This window comes from Leucopleurus acutus (genome assembly GCF_964270905.1).
Source record: "Leucopleurus acutus genome assembly, chromosome: 3".
NCBI lineage: Eukaryota > Metazoa > Chordata > Mammalia > Artiodactyla > Delphinidae > Leucopleurus > Leucopleurus acutus.
Window position 1 is genome coordinate 40,228,823 of NC_139145.1, and position 23,531 is coordinate 40,252,353.

Here is a 23,531-nt window from a genome sequence, read left to right on the forward strand (position 1 = left end):
TTTTTTAGCTTTTTAAAACACATACGTTCTATAGTATTTGACTTCACTTTTCTGCCTATTCCCACCATCTAGGAAGGTTGCCAAGTTTTACTTTGTAATTAATAATAGCTACTATGTATTTCCCACTCCTGTTTTAGGCACTGTGCACTTTGTGTACATTGTTTCATTTTACTCTAGAAAATCGAATGAAGTAAATTCTATTAATACCCATTTCACAGATAAAGACAGGAAAGCTCAGAGAGATTAAATTGCCTAAAACTATAAGTGGTAGATATTAGTAGGTGTATCGAAGATGCCTTTTTGCTTATGGAATAAGATGAACAGCTGGGAGTCACAGCAGTTTGTGAGAGTTACGTTTTGTGATTTGAATAGGAAAGCACAGAGAAATTGAAGATGCTTTTCTGAATGATATACAATTCTCTAAGGTTTGATAACAACCCTGTTCTAATACATTTCTGTATTTTGCCATTACCATGTAGCTTATGATTTTGGTGGGGAGTTACCCTGGTAGGTAGAAATGGCAGAGCGCTCTGTTCCTCACTCAACCAGGAATAGCTGCTTGGTTTTAAAATAAGAATTGCTCTTTAGTTCAATTTAGTGAATTCTTCAGGCATTTTTGAAAATGGGGTTTCTTCTTCATATATGGTCCTAGGTCTTAAATGTTTTGCCTTGGTTGGCCTGGTCCTGGCAACAGTGGAGTCCACTTCATCATGGGAGGAATCACAAAATGTCAGATTTGAATTTTGTTGAGCACGAGATCAGCATTAAGTGCTGGATGATTGAATTGGAAAAGAATTTAAAGACTAACATATAGTAAGTTGTTGGACAACCTGTTTTTGGTAAAATAGAAATAGTGAAATAAATTGAATAATTTGCCTTTTAGAAAAAGTCCATCTGTTGAGAAATAACTTAGACCTCTGTGTGGTAGACTCTATTGGACATAATACAAAAGAAATATCAAAAGTACATAGAAATCATAATGGAAACATAGAGAACGTAAAACTGCTTATTGGTGTCTTAGGGCCAGGACCAAGGGAATTCTTTTCAAGTGTTTGAAAGCTGTGATGAGTATTTATGTTAATAATTAAAAAGATTCTTTTATATCAGTGTTCATTTTCTTGGGAAAATGTCAAGTATCTTTCTCTAAGTGATGTTGTACAAAAGTGAAGTCAACATCTGTCTGCTCTTAAAAGTATTTTGCCACTTTGTGGTCATTATCATTTTCTTGGATGGTTATTTTAAAAGAAGAATTTACTGTTAGGGAGTTAAATAGTATGAGTACCATACAGATGTTGTGACTATTTTTGCTTTTAAAAAGGCTGAAGCGTCAGTGTTTTCTCTATAGTTGTTTCCATCTTTATTTCCAAAATATCCAGGTAAGTTGTTTTTAGAGGATTGTTTGAAGGTACGTGAGTGGGAGCTTAAAATCTGAATTATTCGGGTTTAACTTCTTTTTTCCCTCCCTCCAAAAGCAAAGCTATATTTGTAAAAGGGGATTGCATAGACTTTTTAAAAGATTGAGTAAATTCTTATGGTTACAGAGATGTTCTTTTAAGACTTTTATGCAGCCCACCCTCAGTTAATTTTAAAAGATACTTCCTGGCATTCTTGTTCATGATTGGTGGATGTTTTGTTTGTATGTTGCTAAAGTCATCCTCCCTCCCTCCTCACCCATTTGGGTACCCACAGTCCCTGCAGATTGCCCTTGTAATACTTGGGGCTTTTAATTAAAAACACCATCCATTCACTTAGTTAACAAAGTTGAGTATGTTTTAATTTTACTCTAATAATAATTACCATGTATCATGCCTACTTACTGTGTACTAGGCTGTATGGTAAGCAGTTATGTATATTAATTAATCTTGAAGTTAATCTTGACAATTCTGTCAAGTTACTTAACTGCAATTCCAATATCCAAAAAGCTCTGAAAACTGAACTTCCTGTTAATTTTTTGGTGGCAGACCCTAACCTGACTGAAATTATGTGAGCATATTGTATGTATTTATCCCATTTAGCGTGAATGTTCTTTCATTTCATTTTACTGCTGAAATAGTAATATGCTTGATGATAGGGTGCTTATTATCTTTTGAAAACTGGGAAAATTCTGAATTCTGAAGCCTGTTCACCTCCATGGGGTTCAGAAAAGAGTATGTGTACCTGTCAGCTCCTCCACTTCCTTAGTGGGGCGTGGAGGTGGAGGGAGGGGCGTTAAGTAACTTGACGTGAGGGAAGCAGTAATAGTAGTAGTAGTGGTTAAGAACCTGACTGGGCCGACTGCCTGGGTTCATGTCCTGGCTCTACTGCTCACTAGCTGTGTGATCTTGGGAAGGCCACTACACTCTGTGCTTTAGTTTCATCACCTATAAACTGTGATGATTAAATCAACTGATGCAAATAAGTACGTATTTAGAATAGTGCCTGGCACATAGTAAATGCTATATAGTTGTTAGCTAATAATACTTCTATGAAGTAGCTACTAAGTGGCAGCACTAAGATTACAGCAGCTATTATAGTCACTTAAATGGGTTTGCTTGAATAGCCACTCAACCTAAATGTATTGTGGCCTACAGTATAATCTGCATCTTCAAAATACCTTGAAAAAGTCTGTGGAAGCTTCAGGTAATACTGGTGAAGTATGACTTTCCCCTTTTAATAAGGAAGGATGACATATTTTACAAGAGAATGAGATAACTAGGAGTTTTGTGATGGATGGTAGGGAATGTGTCTCAATCTTTTCTTCCCAATACCCCTTGGGGCAGGTGGCTTATGAGGAAATTATGGGCTTTGTCATGAAGAGAAAGTTATAGTCTCATTAGGGAAATTTAGTCCTTACAGTCTCTCTGCTTCTTACGTGCTTCTAAATCATAATTGAGGGACTTCCCTGGTGGTCCAGTGGTTAAGAATCCGACTTCCAATGGAGGGGACTAGGGTTCGATACCTGGTCGGGGAACTAAGATCCCACATTGCCGCAGGGCAACTAAGCCCTCGCATGAACTAAGCCCGCGAACGAACTAAGCCCTGCACGCCGGTCACCAACTACTGAGCCCGTGTGCTCTGGAGCCTGCACGCCACAATTAGAGAGAAGCCCTCGCGCCACAACGAGAGATCCCACGAGCCACCTAATACTCGATGCATCCAAATAAATAAATATTAAAAAAACCATAATTGAGAAGGGCTCACATTTGAGAATGACATACTTCAAAGTTAGGGAAAGGAAGATGTTTTTGTGTTCTTTGTACTTATTAAATGGTGGAAACAGACTAGTCCAGCTAAACTTTTTAACAAAGTGATGTACACTTTTGGTCCCATCACTATATTTAATCAGAAGCCTTCACTGGTCTTGTCTTTTTAAGAGACTAGTATTTTTTTTTAACATCTTTATTGGAGTATAATTGCTTTACAATGGTGTGTTAGTTTCTGCTTTATAACTAAGTGAATCAGCTATACATATATCCCCATATCCCCTCCCTCTTGCGTCTCCTTCTCTCCCGCCCTCCCTATCCCACCCCTCTAGGTGGTCACAAAGCACCGAGCTGATCTCCCTGTGCTATGCAACTGCTTCCCACTAGCTATCTATTTTACATTTGGTAGTGTATATATGTCCATGCCACTCTCTCACTTTGTCCCAGCTTACCCTTCCCCCTCCCTGTATCCTCAAGTCCATTCTCTTAAGTCTGCCTCTTTACTCCTGTCCTGCCCCTAGGTTCCTCAGAACCATTATTTATTTATTTATTTTTGAGACTAGAATTCTTCATCCATCACACTCTTACCTAACCCTCCCTTAATACACTCACCAACATGCCCTCTTTTTCCACCAGATGGTTATCTGTATTTTATTGCTTGTTTAAGTCTCTGAATCCTTACCTGTCTCCTATGGAGGGGGGCTGTTTGCTGACTGGTAATTCCTATGCTGCATCTTTTCACCTGTTGGCTTTTCTGCACCTCAGTGTTTCACTTTTTTAAACTAACTTAAGTTGGTTACCAACATTCAGAAATGGGCAACCACTCTGCCTCTGCTGTTTTGCTTAATGTGCTTGGACCCTTCCAGGTGTAGTCAGTTTCCTGCAAAGCTCATTGCCTAATCACTAATCCTCAGTGCTTTCTTTCCCTCTAGTCTATAGCCTCTTTTGGCAGTGACTGTGGTCTCACCTACTGCAGTTAGGTCCTAGGGTTGGGACCTAGTTTTATACTATGTGACTAATTAGCATACTTGTATTTGAATAGATTTTGCGCTTAGTGGTACTTCAGGTGAGTTTGCTGGCATTTATGCTTAAGTAGAACAAATCTTTTTTATATACTTTCTTTGCTTGAAAGTTTTTTTTTTTTCTTGGCCATGCCACAGCATGTGGGATCTTAGTTCCCCAACCAGGGATCAAACCCGTGCTCCCTGCAATAGATGCCCGGAGTCTTAACCACTGGACCGCCAGAGAAGTCCCTCCTTGAAAGTTTTGATGGAACTGAGATGTAACTAAATTTAAGGTTATACTTTTAAAAATAATTTTTAAACTTTATTTTGAAATAATTTCAAAGCAGAGAACTCAAACTCTTTATCTAGATGCACTGATTTTACTTGAGTATTTATTTCCCAGGATGAAAGATATTCTCGTACATAACCACAATATAGTTTTCAAATTCAGGAAACATTGATAAGAGAATTTTTATCTGTTTTGTAGCCCATATTTCATTACTCTGTCAATTTTCTCAGAAATGTCCTTTAAAACTTTTTTCGTCCAGTAAAAGATCATGTATTATTGCATTTAGTTGCAATATAATATAGAATATATGTAATGGGGACTCTTTCTCAATTTAGGGTTGTCTGATACTTGCTTAGGAGAGGCTCAGGTTATACACACAATGTTGTGTGCTCAGGGCACCATATCTGTGGGCATGTGATCTTCATGTGCCCTCATTGGTGAATGTTCACTTGAGTCCTGCCTCAGGTCAGGGTGTTGTCCTGTTATTCTCCAGTGTAATTACTATTTCCCCTGGACTAATAATTCCTTTACTATCATGGAAATATACTGCTTCTCGTCAAACTTGCCCCTCTTCATTAGGTAGATAGACAATTAAAAACATTTTTAATTGTGGTAAAAAACATAAAATATACCATTTTAATCTTTTTTTTTTTTTTTTTGCGCGGTACGCGGGCCTCTCACTGTTGTGGCCTCTCCCATCACGGAGCACAGGCTCTGGATGCACAGGCTCAGCGGCCATGGCTCACGGGCCTAGCCGCTCCGTGGCATGTGGGGTGGCATGTGGGATCTTCCCAGACCGGGGCACGAGCCCGTGTCCCCTGCATCAGCAGGCGGACTCTCAACCACTGCGCCACCAGGGAAGCCCATTTTAATCATTTTTAAGTGTATATAGTTCAGCAGTGTTAAGTACGTTCGCATTGTTGTGAAGCAGATCTCCAGAACTTTTTATCTTGCAGAGCTAAAACTCTATACCCCTTAAACAACTCCTGATTTTTCTCTCCCCCAAGTCCCCGGCAACCATTCTACTTTTTCTTTCTATAAATTTGACTACTTCAGATATCTTATATAAGTGGAATCATACACTATCTTTTTGTGATGGACTTATTTCACTTAGCATAATGTTTTCAAGGTTCATACATGTTGTAGCATGTGACAGGATTTCTTTTTGAAGGCTGAATAGTGTTGCATTGTATGTATGTACCACGTTTTGTTTATCCATTTGTCTTTTAAGAGGCATTTGGGCTGTTTCTACGTTTTGGCTATGGTGAATGCTACTATGTACATGGATGTGCAGATTTCTCTTTGAGATCCTTTTTTCTCAATTATTTTGGCTATATACCCAGAAGTGGATGTGCTGGCTTGTATTTTTAATTTTTTGAGGCATAGATATACATTTTATTTTGTAAAATTTTCTATTGTGAACTAATTTCATTTGTCCTGAGATTAAACTCTGCCATAATAACCAATCTTGCAGAGATGCAATGTGAAACAGGATAAGCTTGCTTCACAGTTTTCCCTCCTTTATGATTGAACCTGTTGCTAATTTAAGGAGGGAGGTAGTTTCTGAAAACATCTGCTTGAAATGAAATACATCTAGATTTTTTTAAAATGAGTTAGTTGCATGTAATTTTTTCCTACTGTAGCTTCTTTAAGAGAAAAGAATTAAAGAGAGGGAAAGCTTTCTTTTTGTCTTTCCTTGATATATTTATTGGAGGGAGGTTTGGTCCAGAAAGAACACTGGGGCCTGTCTCAACTAACACGCCTGAACTTTTTTTCTGAGCATTTGTTTCCCATTTACATTAGCTGAAGATTCTTTTTTTTTTTTTTTTTTTTTTTTGCGGTACGTGGGCCTCTCACTGTTGCGGCCTCTCTCGTTGCGGAGCACAGGCTCCGGACGCGCAGGCTCAGCGGCCATGGCTCATGGGCCCAGCCGCTCCGCGGCATGTGGGATCTTCCCGGACCGGGGCACGAACCTGTGTCCCCTGCATCGGCAGGCGGACTCTCAACCACTGTGCCACCAGGGAAGCCCGCTGAAGATTCTTTTTCACAGTGATTTTCTCTTGCTTTGACACAAAAATAACTAGGAAGCCCCAGTATTCTCCCTCCTCAGAATTTTGACACTACTCCTAAATTATTAAGATGATAGCTAGTTTTAAAACTTTTTATAGATTCACAGGAATTTGCAAAAATAGTGCAGAGAGGTCTCTTATATATTTTACCTAGTTTTCCCAAAAAGCTATTTTAAATTAAGCCATAATACCTGAGTAATTTTCCTTTAGAAATTTTGGGTACAAAAAGTTGTAAATGGGTAAGGGTTAGAATGAGTCACTAATACATTAATAAATACACTCATGCTGCACAAAGAAGGGGAGGGGAAGGAGCAGAGATAGTTTGAGTCTTACTACTCAACTCATGGAGTATTTGTAAAAAGTTCTTTTAGGAAAAGCTCAAGCAAGGGACACTAGTCAGCTTTGCACATCTCCACTGATCGTTAAATTCTTCCTCTGCTGAGGTCACTCTTTGGTGAGCATTCATATGGGACATAAATATCTTCACCTTAGAAAAAGCTAAAGCAGACATGCTTGCTAAAAATTTAGATCCTGGGTTCCACCCTAGGAGAGTCTTACCATTCAGTCTTGGGGCAGGGCTTAAGAATCTCCATTTTCAAACATCACCGAGTGTTGTTGTGTTGCAGATTTCCCCGACTATATTTGAGAAATTAGATTTTAGGGGTTTTAGGAGACCATAATTTTGTTGCTACTTTATATTCTTATTAAGGTAATAGTTGCATAAGTCAGTGGCTTTCAAACTTCTGAGCATAGTTACAGATATATTTTATCTGTAGACTCCTGTATATACATAGATACATGAAACAGATTCATTGCAGTTACATATACTTACACTGTTTTTTAATTTAAATCATAGCTGTGACCCATGAAATTGGATTTCGCAACCAACCTCTCCACAGTCAGTTTGAAAACATGGCCATGGTATTAAATGTTGTCCATGGAAGGGAAACAGAATGATTACTAAGATGGAGTGGGACACTGATTTCCCTTTTCCTCTTACAATAATTTATCCTTCTGGTCTTCGAGGAAGTTTTATTATTAGTTAAAAATACTTTTCTACCTAGAGTCTGTCATACAGAGTGAAGTAAGTCAGAAAAACAAATACCGTATGCTAACACATATATATGGAATCTTAAAAAAAAAAAGGGTACTGATGAACCTAGTGGCAGGGCAGGAATAAAGACGTAGACACAGAGAATGGACTTGAGGACATGGTGGGGAGGGGGAAGCTGGGGCGAAGTGATAGTAGCATCGACATATATACACTACCAAATGTAAAATAGATAGCTAGTGGGAAGCAGCCACATAGCACAGGGAGATCACAGCTCGGTGCTTTGTGACCACCTAGAGGGGTGGGATAGGGAGAGTGGGAGGGAGATGCAAGAGGGAGGGGATATGGGGATATATGTATATGTATAGCTGATTCACTTTGGTATACAGCAGAAACTAACACAACATTGTAAAGCAATTATATTCCAATAAAGATGTTAAAAATGAATTAAAAAAATTTTTTTCTGCTTTTGCCAATCCACTACTCACAATTACCAGTCTTTTTATTTTCCCTTTTTCTTTTGGTGCCTGCAGTTTCCATTCATCATTACACAATTAAGTGCCTCCCTATGTTATTAAAAACATTTAATCCTTGTATTTTATATTCTTAAGAAGGAAAGGCAAGGAAGAAGAAAAACCCAGAAGTGAAATTAATGTTCTTATTAAACTCCATGAAGGTAGACGTATCAGATTTCACAGTTTATTTGATATAAACAGCTTTAAAGTAATTGGCTGGATCATCCTCACATTGAGATAATGAATTAGAGTTATAGAAAGGATCCCAAACTCTGGTAAATTATTAGTTGAAAGTAAGATCATATTACTTAAATGAAGTAAATTAAATAAAGTTTAGCCAAGAAAAATGGCTAACATTTGTTGACCTATTAATCCTCCCCTGAATTCTCTAAGGTAGGAAATAGTGTTACTCCCTTTTACATATGCAAAAACTGAATTTAGAGAGGTTTAGTACTGCTTCAGGATACAAAGTTGGTAAAAAAAACTTTTAAGATGCTCGAGGTTTAGTTATTCCTAATAAAAGGAGGAAATTTATTATCTCAGTTATGGAAACAAGTGAAAGTGTAATGGGGCAAAATGATGGCTTCTTATTATACAAGTTAGAAAATTTTATTGTTAATACAAATAGTGGTCTCATCTCATAAGTTATATTGTTTTATGTAGCTCTAGATGAAAACACAAGAATAACCTTTGTCTTCCTGTCACCTTGAAAAAGTGGTTGTTGAGCACCTCCATATAAGCTAAGGCCAGATGCTCAAAGTGCCTTGCAGTTAAGTAGTCAGGAAGCAAACACTTGGGTACGAAATACTATGCTAGAATAGAAAGCTATTTATTTATTTATTTATTTATTTTTAATTGAAGTTTGGTATAGTGAGGAATGTGTCCTTCCTTTGTGGATTAGCCCAGACCCAAACTTGTCCCACTCCAGGTAAAAAGGCTTTCCTCTTCCTTTGTGGTTTGTATTTGCTAAAAGTTGTTGGTTTGTGGTAGCCAAGCTAACGAGACTTCAAGAAAAAAACCATTTAGGTGTTGGAACCAGATATCCTGGTGTTGGCTCTTCCTATATCCCTAACCAAGTTTAGGTGTATCTGCAGCCCTAAGAACTTAATCTCAAGATTTCTTTCCAATAAAGAATTCTGTACCTTTTTGGGGACGTAAAGACATTTTAGAGACTCTGAGAACCAAGACTCATTCTCCAGAAAAAGAGAACTTTACAAAACATTTGCATCTAATAATGTCAGGGGTTCTACCCGACTACTTGAAGCCAGTCCTTAGGTTCTAAGCACCTCTGCTTTAGAGGATTGGTGTTAGAATTGTATTGTGTTCAGTACTGTTTGACTCAGTGAGTGCCTAAAATTAGCATGTTAGCATGTACATGATGAAATCATTTGGTAGTCTGATTTTATTTTTATATGCAGGAATCTGAGTATAGCAAGTTTAGATTTAAGGGTTCTTGATGTTTAGCCCAGGCAGATTAAACCACAGTTATTTCTAAGTCTACAGGAGAAACAAGGTTACTTGACCCCTGTTTTATTTGAAACTGATAATTGTAGAGATTTGTGTTCTATACCAGTGCTTTGCAAACTGGGTCTGGACCTGTAAGGGAGTTTTGAAATCCATTTAATGCATCTGACTAGCATCAAAACAAATGAAAATAGACCAGAGTAGAAAAAAAATATAATTATGTATCACATAATATAAGGTCAAGTATTTAATGAAACTTTTGCTTAAGTGTGTGTATTTATGTGCATGCATGTATATATACATGCATAAACATTTTATTGGATTGCAATGTGAAAATATTTCTTAATGTATGATGTGATTTTAAAAAGCTAGAAAGCTATAGCCTTATAACTGTCTGCTTTTGAGGTTATTTGAGTATCTGAATTTCTAGTATTTTTGTGTTTTTTTTCTTGGGGGGGTGGCTGGGTTGGATGAAGGCCTTAAGAGTTAGGGTAGAACAGTAGAGGAGCAAATGCCTTTGAATCTTTATAGTGTTTAAACAATAAAGTTGAGTTGGAATTTTACTGATTCAGTATTTTGGGGTAGTTAGGGCTGTATTTGTTTTGTGAAGCTTTTGAAAGCCATTATAACCAGAGGAAGAGACGTATGTTACAAATTTATAGTTGCATTTACTAGACATGTTGTCTGTAGTTGAGCGAACATTATATCAAATGATATTAACTATTAAGCTATCTGATAGAACATCCTTACTGATTCAAGACTGGAAAGATCTATTTTAAATAACATCAGCTATTATGGCATTGCTTAGAGCAACTATTGAGTATTTCTTTTTGAGTGTAGACCTAAAATGTAAGCCCCCCAAAAATGGAGGGCTTTGGGACTCGGGGAGGTTGTCTTTAGGTTTTTGGTTTTGTTTTTTAAAGTGAAATAGTTTTCAGGAAAGGTCGTATAAATAAACATTAGGTGGTGTTTCAAGAAACTGAATTACAGACACTAACTTAATGGCTTCTTTTCTCCTTTCATTTCTTTCAAAGGTTTGGGCCCCATGGGATCCCTGTGACAGTATTTCCCAAAAGGGAATATAAGGATAAACCTGAAGCCATGCAGCTCCAAAATAATACATTCCAAGGGACAGATGTCAAGCGTGACGTGAATGGTGCTGTTCCCGAAGACCCTTCTCCTGTCCCGCCTCCTGAGCTGAGCTTGGCCGAAAGCCTGTGGACTTGCAAACCACCACCTCTCTTCCATGAAGGAGCACCTTATCCTCCCCCTTTGTTTATCAGGGACACATATAACCAATCAATACCTCAGCCACCTCCTCGGAAAATTAAGCGACCCAAACGAAAAATGTACAGGGAAGAACCTACTTCAATAATGAATGCTATTAAACTACGACCCAGACAAGTCTTGTGTGACAAGTGTAAAAACAGTGTCGTTGCTGAAAAAAAAGAAATTAGAAAAGGTAGTAGTGCAAGTGACTCTTCTAAATATGAAGATAAAAAACGGAGAAATGAAAGTGTAACTACTGTGAACAAAAAACTGAAAACTGACCATAAGGTGGATGGGAAAAACCAAAATGAAAGCCAGAAAAGAAATGCTGTGGTTAAGGTTTCAACTATTGCTCACAGCAGAGGCAGAGTAGTCAAAGTTTCTGCTCAGGCAAATACATCAAAAGCTCAGTTAAGTACTAAAAAAGTGCTCCAGAATAAGAACATGGATCATGCAAAAGCTCGGGAAGTGCTGAAAATTGCCAAAGAAAAGGCACAGAAGAAGCAAAATGAAACCTCTACGTCCAAAAATGCACATTCAAAAGTCCATTTCACACGTCGATACCAGAATCCTAGCTCAGGTTCCCTTCCACCCCGGGTTCGTTTAAAACCACAGAGGTACAGGAATGAAGAAAATGACTCTTCTCTGAAGACAGGACTGGAGAAAATGCGGAGCGGCAAGATGGCACCAAAGCCCCAGTCCCGCTGCACCTCTACCCGCTCAGCAGGTGAGGCCCCTTCAGAAAATCAGAGTCCCTCCAAAGGCCCTGAAGAGGCCAGCAGTGAGGTTCAGGACACAACTGAAGTGCTTGTGCCTGGTGAGCAGGATGAACCACAGACACTGGGCAAAAAGGGCAGCAAAAGCAATGTCTCTGTTTACATGACCCTAAATCAAAAGAAGTCTGACTCTTCCAGTGCTTCAGTGTGTAGCATTGATAGCACAGATGATTTGAAATCCTCCAACTCTGAGTGTAGTTCTTCTGAAAGCTTTGATTTTCCTCCAGGCTGTATGCATGCACCTTCCACATCCTCTACTTCCTCCTCTTCAAAGGAAGAGAAAAAGCTCAGTAATTCCTTGAAAATGAAAGTCTTTTCCAAAAACGTCTCTAAGTGCGTCACACCAGACGGCAGGACCATATGTGTAGGGGACATTGTTTGGGCCAAGATATATGGCTTCCCCTGGTGGCCAGCCCGTATTCTTACTATAACTGTGAGCCGGAAAGATAACGGCCTTTTAGTCCGACAGGAGGCCCGTATTTCATGGTTCGGGTCTCCAACAACATCTTTCCTGGCTCTTTCGCAACTCTCCCCCTTTTTAGAAAACTTCCAGTCACGCTTTAATAAGAAGAGAAAGGGCCTGTATCGCAAGGCTATCACAGAGGCAGCTAAGGCTGCCCAACAGCTGACCCCTGAAGTGCGGGCTCTGTTGACACAGTTTGAAACGTGAACATGGACAGTAAGGTAGGCAAGAACCTTTGGAAGGTGCCACAGATTTTCTAGTCTAGTTAGGGGTAACTTCTACGAGATAGCTTGGCCAAATTGGGGAGAGAACTTGCACTCAGTTGGCTGCTTTTTTATACTTAACCTTACAGCCATTTTTAGACTGAGAAGCTTAAACTGAACAAGCAATCAAATTATGTCTTAAGGAAGTGAGATTTTAGTATTTTTCAGTTTTGAAGTCTAAAACCACCCCAAGGCATAGGAGCCATAGCCTCAACTGAAAATGAATTTTTGCAGGGACTGTTAATTGCCATTTGTACCTAGTACTGTGTGTATGTGTATACGTATATACACACATGTAAATATGTGTGTGTGTACGCATAGATACATACATGTATCAAATAAAGCCTGTCACTATGTGACACAGGTTGCATATCTGGGATCATAGTAAGGGCGGGTGAGCTAGGGGGAATAGTGAGGATATTTAATGACTACTTGTTTTTTAATTAATGAACACTTAGCCTTTCTATGTGCATAATGGCATGGGAGTTTGATACGTAAGATGTTTGACAAACTGAGATGCTTGCTGTTGAATTGCACGCTGGGGAAATAGCCCAGTATTTGGGATTAAGACTGTCAAGGCTGGCTAGGTCTGAATCATCGCTCTCTCTCTTGTCCAGTGGGGACTTAACAAAAACTTTCAGACTTCTGGTTTGGGACGTTAGATAGGTTTGTCTTTGGATATGTAAATAGGTGATTGCTAAATTTGGTCAGATTTCTCCTGACTGGCTCTTCCTAAATTCTTAGGATACGTCCTGGTAAATTACACTTTGTGAATTAATTGTCATATATGTAATTGTTGCATTTTGGATGTACCTAGTTTGATAATTTTTAAAAAATATTTCCATTTAAGGTATCTGTTTGCAGGTCAGAAAATGAGAAAATGTAATTGTGTAATGCTCTGAAATGTAAAAAAAAACAAGCTGTAAATAAAATCGACTAAATCCAAATTATTTGTGTGTGTTTCTCAAAAAGCTTTGAAAAATTTCAAGATGGTAGAAAATTATTCTTTGTAATAGTGTATAGAGGAGATGAAAAAATCACTTATTTTCCTATTTGCCCTATCAGGGAATATATAATCTGAGCATGATAAAATTCAAATAAGTGACTAATCAATATATTCTTAAAATGAGGTTTTGTAGTATAGAGGTCTGATATACTTCTAGACTTGAGACCCTCCTGCAGCCAATTTCTCATAAGTGTATGGATTTTAATTATTTCATTTTTAGCTTTAATATTTCATCACATGCTTCTTTTTCTTTTTTTTCTTTTTTTACATTTGTGTAATTAAAATCAATCTCTTTTCTGCTTTATCTTCTGCCTCAGGTATCATTGTTTTTGGGGCTTGTAACTTAGCTCACTATTTTTCTACATGGTCCATCTGTCCCTAAGATTTGATTTCTTATTTTCCATTTTTAGCTTTGTATTGTTAGTGAAAAATCTGATTGCCTGTGGAGGCAAGTTTGTCCCAAGATTTTTTAAGTTGCTTTCATATTTTAGGCTCCAACTTAGCTTTTAAATGTGATACAATGTCAGTTTGACACTTTTGGAAACTTGGAACTTTTAAAGAGAGCAACTTTTTATGGATTTCTAAGTAATGCAGTTTGAAATATCTTAGTTACTATGGAATTAATTATGAAAAGATTAATGGAGATTGAAAATCAGTAGTCTTCGGTCAGCTTCCTTAAGGTAATGTACCAATTTCTGCAAAAGCAAGTGGAATTTCTTCTGGGGAACTCAGTCAATGCTTTTTGATTATAATAAACACACAATTTAAAAAAAAATGTTTCACTTGAATAGAACATATTCTTTCCTGCAAACAGAAATATAGTATTTTAAAAATTCTTTGATTATAACAGGTTAAAAGAAGTTCATAGTGTGATTGAGGGGTTTTAAGGAAGTATCTTAAAGGATTTTCAGAGAACTTGTTTCAGATTAGTGAATTTGTTCATGCAGATATTTTCGAAAGTTTGAAATCTAAGGTTCAGGAAGATTTAAACCAGGCAAAGCAAAGAGTCACCTAAGTTATGTAATTCTAAGGCTTTGGGTAATGATCCAGGTGAGTTTTATCCTAACAGAAATGGTTTTGACAGTGGATACTTCTGATGTAGTTAAGTGCTTGGGCAAATGTGCTCTTGTGGGATAAACTAAATTTGATTTGTTTCAGAAGCCATGGAGAAAAAGAAGAAAGAAAAAGATAAAATCATGATTGTTGAGTATAAAAGTAACAATTTGATATAGTCCATACCTTTTTTTTTTTTTTTTTTTTTTTTTTTTTTTTGGCGGTACGTGGGGGCTTCTTACTGCTGTGGCCTCTCCCGTTGCGGAGCACAGGCTCCGGACGCACAGGCTCAGTGGCCATGGCTCACGGGCCCAGCCGCTCCGCGGCATGTGGGATCCTCCCGGACCAGGGCACGAACCCATGTCCCCTGCATCGGCAGGCGGACTCTCAACCACTGCACCACCAGGGAAGCCCCCTAGTCCATACCTTTGAAGAAAAGGTTGAAGCATAATCACAAATGTGCATGATCTCTTATTATTATGCCAAATAATCCCTCTGTTTTAAACCAGCAGTCTGGCATATTTCATCTGAAGTTTCTATAGGGAAACAAGTTTGAAAGAATTTCTGTAATCTTAAAGATGTAGTGTGTGTTCTAAACACTAAACCAATAGCTGCATACTAAACAGTGTTTTCAAACAAATTTCTTAAGCAGCTAAGATATGTTTGTCCAGTATCCACTGTAGATGGAGATAGAGTTGAATTGGGTAATTGTAGCCATTTTTCTCTTACATTTCTCTTTAACAACAACAAAAAAGGAGACACTGAACTCTTTATATGGAGACAACCAAATGGGTATTTGTTTTCCCCCTTGCAGAGAGAAAACTAGGCTTAGGCCAGATCTCTAGTTGTCTAAGAAAAGTGATTAGAATAGGATTAGCAAGGGGGAGAAACTAAGGGAAGTAAGAGCTGTGAAAGCTAAAGATGTCTTTATTTCTAGAAATCTTTGGAAATGTAAAGCATCAGAGTGTTTTTGTCTTTCAGTTTTCTAGAATTTATAGACCAGAAAAGGTCTCTTCTGTAAGTTTGGAAGGGACTCTTTATAGATGTGGAACCAGAGACCTGAGATATCAGTGAGACCAAGAAAGTAGAATTCACTAGTCTGAAGCCTATTTACAGGACTAGATGGTGTGTCCCTACTTGGTTTTCATGGGGAAAATCTATAAATAGTAATTTTAGATTGGTGCTAAGTAGCAAAGACAACAGACAGGAATATAGATATGAAGGTGGACTGTGGGCAAAGGATATGGAACTTGCTAAAATCAGCTAAATGAATATCTTCATTAGCGGGTCTGAATTTCTAATTTAAAAAATAGAGTTGCACCCCCATTTGAGCAGGTTGTACTTACTATTGGTTATGTTGAAGATACACATTTAAATTCTTTTATATACATACATATTCTTTAATATAAAATAACTGAATTGAGAATTGGAAATACCTTAAGAAACCTATAATTTGGATCTAAAATTAGATTTTTCCTTTTAAGTTGTGAATTTTTTCTATAGCTTATGCTGCACTGGTTCACATTTGGTAGTACTCGTAGCAGAGAAGAGATTGGCAGATGTCTAGAGAAGTTGATAATGTTTAAATTCAGGACAGTGTTTTGATCTGTATCCGGTGATGGCCTCCAACAGGGAATTTGCCAGAGAGAATTCTGAAGACCCTGTTTCTAAGTTGGGACAAATTTAGTGTTTGCTTTGGAATTGTATTAATATGGTTGCTATTAAAACAATTAAAATGCCTGATAGAGGGAATTCAGAAATAGAACAGGAGGCTGGTGCCTTGCCAATAGCCAGGAGAAATAAAACAGCTAAGCTGCCTTAATTACCTTTACCTGGTTCTGACTTAGTTACTAGGCTCTTAATATTCTGTATTTACAGTTTGTGTACATTTACTGTACTCCATTCAACAAAGAATGAATAGAAGTAAAAAAAATGAAAGTTTCAGTAGTTTAAGTCATATAGGTGATCTATATATTTTTAGTTTTCCAGGATATCTTGGTGTTTTTACCATGGATAGTTGATACTGAGATCAGAGGAGAAGCAGCTCAACTCATTTGTTTATTCTTCACTCAAGAGATTTAACCTTTATAGACTCAAACAGGGTTTTTTTCCGGTTTACTTTCTTTGGGACTTTAGGTGGAAATCATTTTTTCCCTTCATATTAATAGAGAATTGTAATTTGCTGTTTTTTTTTTTTTTTGGTATTTAAAAAATTATTAAATATACCTAACATACAGTTTACCATTTTTACTGTAAGTACAGTTCTGTGGCACTAAGTACATCCATGTTGTTCTGTAGTCATCACTACCATCCATCTGTAATTTGTTTTTTGATAGAAATCTTTTAAGTTTGGATGGTATTGTTCTGGCAGCCTGGCTTCCCGCATTCCTTCCTAATCAACCTGCAGTCCTGCACAGGGCTAATGGTGCCCCCCATTTTTTTTTTTTTTTTTTTTTTGCGGTATGCGGGCCTCTCACTGTTGTGGCTTCTCCCTTTGTGGAGCACAGGCTCTGGACACGCAGGCTCAGTGGCCATGGCTCACGGGCCTAGCTGCTCCGCGGCATGTGGGATCTTCCCGGACCGGGGCACGATCCCATGTCCCCTGCATCGGCAGGCGGACTCTCAACCACTGCGCCACCAGGGAAGCCTGGTGCCCCCCATTTTTAACAACTATCCCTACCTCTTGGTAAAATTTTTAGGTCTGTTAGTATGACTGCATTTACCTATTAAATACTCTTTAACAGTAGATTTTAAGTTAAAACCATCACCTCCTAATGACAAAAACAATTTTGTGAATATGGAAACCATTTAAATGATTTTAGTAATGGAGTTAATTAAATTAGTTTCCAAAACTTTAATTATTTACATACCATCACACTCTTTACCATATTTTCATATGTGTACCGTTTTTCCACTTTATGTCAGTACTACCAATGGAAAACAAATATGCCTTGACATGTAGATAATTCTGTTAAAATTCTAAGATCATCTTGTATACTACACTTTGGTAGGAAATACTGAATTTTTATATCATGCCTTAAAATCCATCTTGGATAGAATCAAATTTTAATGTATCTAATCTCTGAAAAAACTAATTGCCAAACTTGAATTTTTTCTTATAGATTCCTATGTTAGCATTAATTAAAGATTGGTTGTGGGGATATGTAAAGGAAATGAAGAAAATAGACTCAAAAGTTACCAGGATTTATCATAATAGTGAATTTCTGAGTCAGATTCTCATTTTCAACTGAATAAATTACATGGCTGTAGTATATGGTCTAAGCTGTGGGCCTTCTTCCGTTAGACACTTTGGTTTGTAAAACAATTTCATAAAACTTTGATGTTGAAAACTGGCCAGTTCTAAAATTAACTTGTCTTAAAAGTTGGTTTAAAAGTGCATGAAATATTTCTTCTTTAAATTCCTGATATTTGTAAGATCTCATTAAAAATAAGTTGAAAACACAGCCATTATTTAAATATGGAATTTTCCTTGTATCATAAGAATGTGACAGTTAACCTTTTGTTGCCTTAGAAGTCTTAGTGCCAGAAACCTCCTTATAATTTTTTCTATCCAGTGTGGTTATCTAGAAGGAATACCAGATCCCCTATAGCCAAAGTGTTAAGGCTGTGTTATAATCACACTTTTTCCTTTTCATGTAAACTAAAAAACTTGTAATTTTAACACATATCAAGTTTTAGCAAGAGCTTGTTTTTTAAATATTTAAGATAATTTTGTAACCCTCAGTATCCCTCACTCAGTTTTCTGCAGCACAAAGATTCTCTTAAAAGCTACTGAAAAGTCCTGGAAGGAATACATTTTTCCCCCCAGGTAAAGTATAATAGGGGTTTTTTGGGCTTGCCTGGGGAGACTTTTTTTTTTTTTTAATAGAACTGTGAGAGGATCATCCTGTTCAGTGTAAATGATAGAAATACTTATGAGAATGTAACTTGCCAGTGATGCAGGTGAGTTGGAGTGTCCGTTAACATTTTTGCACTAATAGTCCTCGGTATCAGTCTTTTTATTGAGCAAAGGATCATTTTTTGTTCACTTTTCAGGCACATGGTTGAAAGTACAGGCTCTTGAGCCAGATTTCCTAGGCAAAGCCTGACTTGGATCTGCCACTTACAAGCTGTGTGATCCTAGGCAGGTTACCTCAGTGTCATGATCTGTGAGATGGGGGAGAGAAGTAGTACCTCTTCAAAAGGTAATTGTGAGAATTTAAATGTTTAAAACAATACAGTGCCTGGCGCAAGACTTACGTATATACTTGCTATCATTACCACAACTAGCGCTCTCTGTATGTGGCATAGAAATTTCATTCTGGTAGCTTTTGATAGTATCTTTCTTCAACATACACGCAGTATAAATTTAAAAAATGTTACAGCGACGTTATACTTATCTGAAAATTCCAATAATCATAGTATGCTGATCATCCACAGATATCTAGAAGTAGGCATGGTCTGACTAGTCCCGACAGGCATTTGTGGAGGGCAGCTGGGTTGGAGGTCATGGGGAATATGGTGAGGGGAGAAGTCCACTGACATTTCAACTCTTGAATGAGGAAAAGGAATTATGATTCAGACACTTACGTACTAATGATCAGTAACCATCTGAGAAGCCCAGCACACCCCAGATCCTTTCAAAGGCATGAGAAGTATCTGAGCTGGTGGGGCTCAGTGGAGTAGAGGTCCCTCTTAGGAGGAATTTCCAAAGGTATTAGAACCGCAGAGCTGTACTTGTCAGCTTTTAAGTAGTGTAAATAAGCTTTTTTGTACAGATACTGTGTTTTCCTGGAACCCTGGTGTTTTATTATTTTAATATCTTGCCAAATGGTGAAAAAGTGGACATTAATTTGAACATCCCCTTTTATTGCCACTGGTATGATTAGATTGTTTCCCATTTCTAGGAGGGAAATACCTCACATTCCAAGGCCTTGATCTGTGTGTGTCGTGGCCATATTTTCCAGAGGGTAGTCATTTCTACCCATGGCTCCTGTTTGAGATGCTGTTGATTACAAACCTATGATTTCCCCTCACCGTTTAGTTTTTAGCAGGGAATCCGGCTGGGAGTGGCACATCTTGGTGTTTGTCCTGGTATGCTGGGAAGAACTATGTGCAGTTTGTCTAAAACCCTAACGAAATAACTGGTTAGAAAAATAGCATGAGGGTGGAAAACCAGAATGTCTATCGTAAAATGAGGCACTATCTATTCTTTTCCTGGTTGTTCATGTTGCATCACGCTACATTGTATTAAGAGAAAATTTATATTGAGTGTTCAGGAAGATAGTAATGTTAATTCTTTAGTTTTTAATTCTGGGCTTTGCTCTAAGAGTGTGACCTCTACTTCCTTCTTTCATGCACTCTACAAAGGAGACTGAAGGTTCTTACCGTGTTCTGATTTGCCCCTTTATATCTCTGCTGCCTCCCAGGAGTAGTTGCCATTGTTGAATGTAAGCTTTCTCTTAAAGGACAAAACAAGTAATTTCCAGTGAAATCACTGCCTTTCATGAGGGTCTCCTTCCATTTACTGCCTCACTGCTGGGGCTTCCTGGCACTTCCTCATGGATCCTGCAAGTGTGGTCAGTTTCTAAAGAAAAACCTTGAGACCCTAAAAAGCATTGAGGGGATACTTATCTTAAACATTAGCACAAAAGACTCATGGGCCAGGCTCTGTGGACTGGGGTCTCGCATGTTACTATTTTACACAGCATTTCTGGGCACTGGAGGGGTAAATGCACAGGAATAAGATCATTCTTTGATTTGACTCTCCTCTTGCCTAGAAGTGAAAAGGAGATTCTTTAGAATGATTGTTGAAACCTAAGTTTTACCCATGGAGGGGGAGGTTCAAAAGATGAATTCTTTGTGCGTTCATATTTCTGGTTTTCTTGTGTGACAGCTGTTGGATTGTAGCTAATAGTATATTTAAGTTTTCCCATGAACAAAAGGGTAAATAACCTCATTATTAAACCACATTTAAGAAAATTGTTCTCCTCTGAGTTAAAATTCAGAAGTAATCATGTTTCTTTATAGATCAGGTGTATAAAGTTTCTCCTTTTCAGTGTCAGAAAAGCCTTTTTTTTTAAGGTTTTGATTAGCTACTGCTTCTGATTCAGCATTAAAAAAATATTACAGGGACTGGACATTATCTAAATCAGTGATCCCACAGTTGCCTACACTGACATGATAGATAAGTTTTTTCTTATTTATACTGTACTTAAAGTAGGGAAAGTAAGGAAACAAGCAAATAGGTTAATAAAAAATAAGGCTTAAAATAGTAATCCTTCATTTGCTTAGTATTTGAAGTCTCTGTTCTGAAAGCCTGAGAGAAAGCTTACTTTGTCAAACTTATTTCAAGTAGGTGTTACCTCACTAAGTTCAGGTGCTGAATAGTATGCACAGGTGCCATTGGCATTAAGGAGAAAGGGGAGGGATTCAGGCAGTTTTGGTGATTCTTCAAAATGGTGTCTCTGAGCTCATTAATGATATGATATAGATAGGGATGACAACTTTGGCCCTTATTGAATACTGAGAAGGTCAGGACTACTCCATCACTAGGCTAGTGTTAGGCCAGTAAAAATTTTTTGTCAGGAGCATTAAATTGTGAGTTAGCATTGGAGGGCAACATCTTCATGAGCCTTAAGGCATTTTGCAGCTCAACTGACTTGGGCTGGAGAGTGCCCTCTCCTGGACAAGACTGGTGTGTACACACCTCGTCTTTTTAGTACCAGAGCTTCACGTTGTGTGAAGCCAGCAAGTTATCTAGAATAAATTCATTATAAAAATTCACCTGAATTTTGGTCTTATTTTTAAATTTTTTTTTTTGGTAAAATGGGTGAAAAAGAACTCAAATGCTCTATTTTTGTTAACTTGGTTTTTTCTACCATAGGTCTCAACAAATGGCAGCTATTACATCAGACAGTGACGAGTGCTGCTGCTCCCTTACAGTGTCTGACAGACCACTGTGGATTCAGACTGGGAGCATTGACGTTAACAGTGAAACGGGCAGGTCTGTCTGTGTTAAGCCCTGCCACAAAGTGAAGAGGGCTTCATGTCATCACTTACCATTCCCAAAGTAGATTAGGCTAGACGTAAAAGAATGCACTAGTTCTTTTTCCTTTGTTTTCACTGACCTTGGTAGCTGGGTGTACCTCATGTTGGTGATAGTTTTCATTGAGTGAAAATAGCTTTCAGTCAATATTACCTGTTGTGTTTAAAAAAAAAAAAAAAAAAAAAAAGGTAGAGCCGGCCTCCTGAGAGCTTCCGTAAATCCAGAGGAATTTCTCGTAGGGTGGTAGAAGTTGGGTGTCAGATTGCAGAATTATGTCAAGTAGCAACTGAGTCTCCATGGAAAGTCAACTAGTGGATTTCTTTATCTTTTCACTCTCTCAGTCTTTCTTCGTCACTTTTATACTCATCACTTTAACTTCTCAGATAGTCATTAATATAAAGAATATATATGTATATCGGTATATGAACATATATATATTCTTAATTAAATCAACCTCAAAACCATTGTCATTTACATAAGGCATGTCAAAACTCAGAGGGTGGCAAAAGATAATGCTGAGGTGCAGTTGTAATTAAGGACATTTGTTAAAACCTCCTCAGATGATGCTCAGAATCCTTATTTGGGGCTCTTACATGGCAGGAAGGGTTTAGGGATTTTTGTTGTGCTGCTTTTTGAACTTAGGATCTTTTCTTTGCTTTCTTGAAATAAGGCTATTTAACTCTGGTGTTTGAAGCTAGTGAAGAGCTGTAATTGGACTGTATCATTGTGTATGAGCTATAATTTGCAAACTGGGTCAGAATGGCACATTTTGGATTAGAGATTAAGGCTGGGGTATTTTGGACTCTTAGCTCTATAGGAGTTGTAGCTACCTGGTGACCCCTTGAGGGAACAGCATTTTCAATTTTCTGCACCTCCAACAGGAGTAGTAGTAAGATCTGCTTCGATCTTTGGCTTTTCTGCCAACTGGAATAGGCCTCACTAAGGTTGAAGCCAAATATTGAAAGTCATAAGCAGAAGGAAATGGAGTTGTACATGGAACTGGCTGTTTACCTTTTCTTCTCTTTCAGTTTATAAAATGGGGATGTTTACTTGCAAATTTCCATATGAGTCTAAATTTATTAGTATTAATGATCATATAATATCTTACTTTTAGAAAATAAAAACTTTTCTTAGCTCAGTGTCAAATTTTAAAACCATGTTAATGATTCTGTTGCTTTAGTAATAAGCAGGGACTGCTGTTGTTTTGATGTGTGCTAGAAGCAATTTTTTCATTGCTTGAGAAGAAATGTGATAGAATGCCCTGTGAAATTTATTTTATAGGCCTTGATCCAATAAGTGAATGAACTATGGCAGCACTGGAAAGTTAACATAAGATCAAGAGTTGTATCAAAGAATGAGAAATACATCTACTTTGAAGTGTTTCATAGTCAAATGTTGGGAAGGATGGGGGTGGGTTTTCTTTTTTCCTTTTTGCATTTTTGTTTTGTCTGTTATTATTCCACTGAAGATACCATATCTTTGGTTTAAAAATACATTTGACCAAAAGTAATCATTATTCTTTCCACGGATCACCTCTTATAGAATTCAAACTCTTATTGGTACTTAGGCTCCCAGGTTTGAGAGGCATAACCAGGGATTGTAGAGCGTTTCAGTGGGATTCTACTACTTCTTGATATCAAAGGGAGGTCGGTAATGTTGGGCATTCTGGTCATGCTACTTAGCAGTAACTTCGATAAGCCTTGCCCTTTATAAATGTTCTGCTCAGAGCCCGGCTTTTTGTTGAAGTTATGGTGCAGAGTGCCTCGGCTGATAACTTGGTTTGCTGTTGTAACAAGGGACACTGGTCAATGGAACCAGTGTACCTAAGTTCTCTTCCAGTAGCAAAATGGTGCTCTTGATGCCTTCTGATGTGCTGTGTGTGTCTACCTCTGGGGAGGCACCCTCCACCCCCCTCTGTTGTGCTCTTGCACACACGTAGACAGTGTCACTTGCAGCTGATTTTTCCGTAGTCTGGTTTTGTATATAAATTTGCTTCTTAAGACTGTGCTAGAGGAAGGCTGCTGGCGTTTCATAGTCCACAGCGGCGAAGCTGACTTGCAAACTTTTGTATTGTTACTT

The 23,531-nt window shown here is 37.8% G+C and overlaps 1 protein-coding gene across 4 annotated transcripts in view; it reads left to right on the plus strand.

Annotated features, from left to right (window-relative positions):
- Positions 1–23,531, plus strand: part of PWWP2A (PWWP domain containing 2A) — a gene marked incomplete at its 3' end in the record, with an annotated part of 33,222 nt that overhangs the window by 7,192 nt on the left and 2,499 nt on the right. For 2 of the 4 annotated variants that reach the window (XM_082836584.1, XM_082836586.1), the window contains exon 2: positions 10,609–12,289. In XM_082836584.1, the coding sequence (XP_082692710.1) occupies positions 10,609–12,289 (1,681 nt within the window). Of the gene's footprint in view, positions 1–10,608; positions 12,290–21,290; positions 21,411–23,531 lie in introns of those variants that run through there. The other 2 variants (XM_082836585.1, XM_082836587.1) reach the window with 2 other exon arrangements.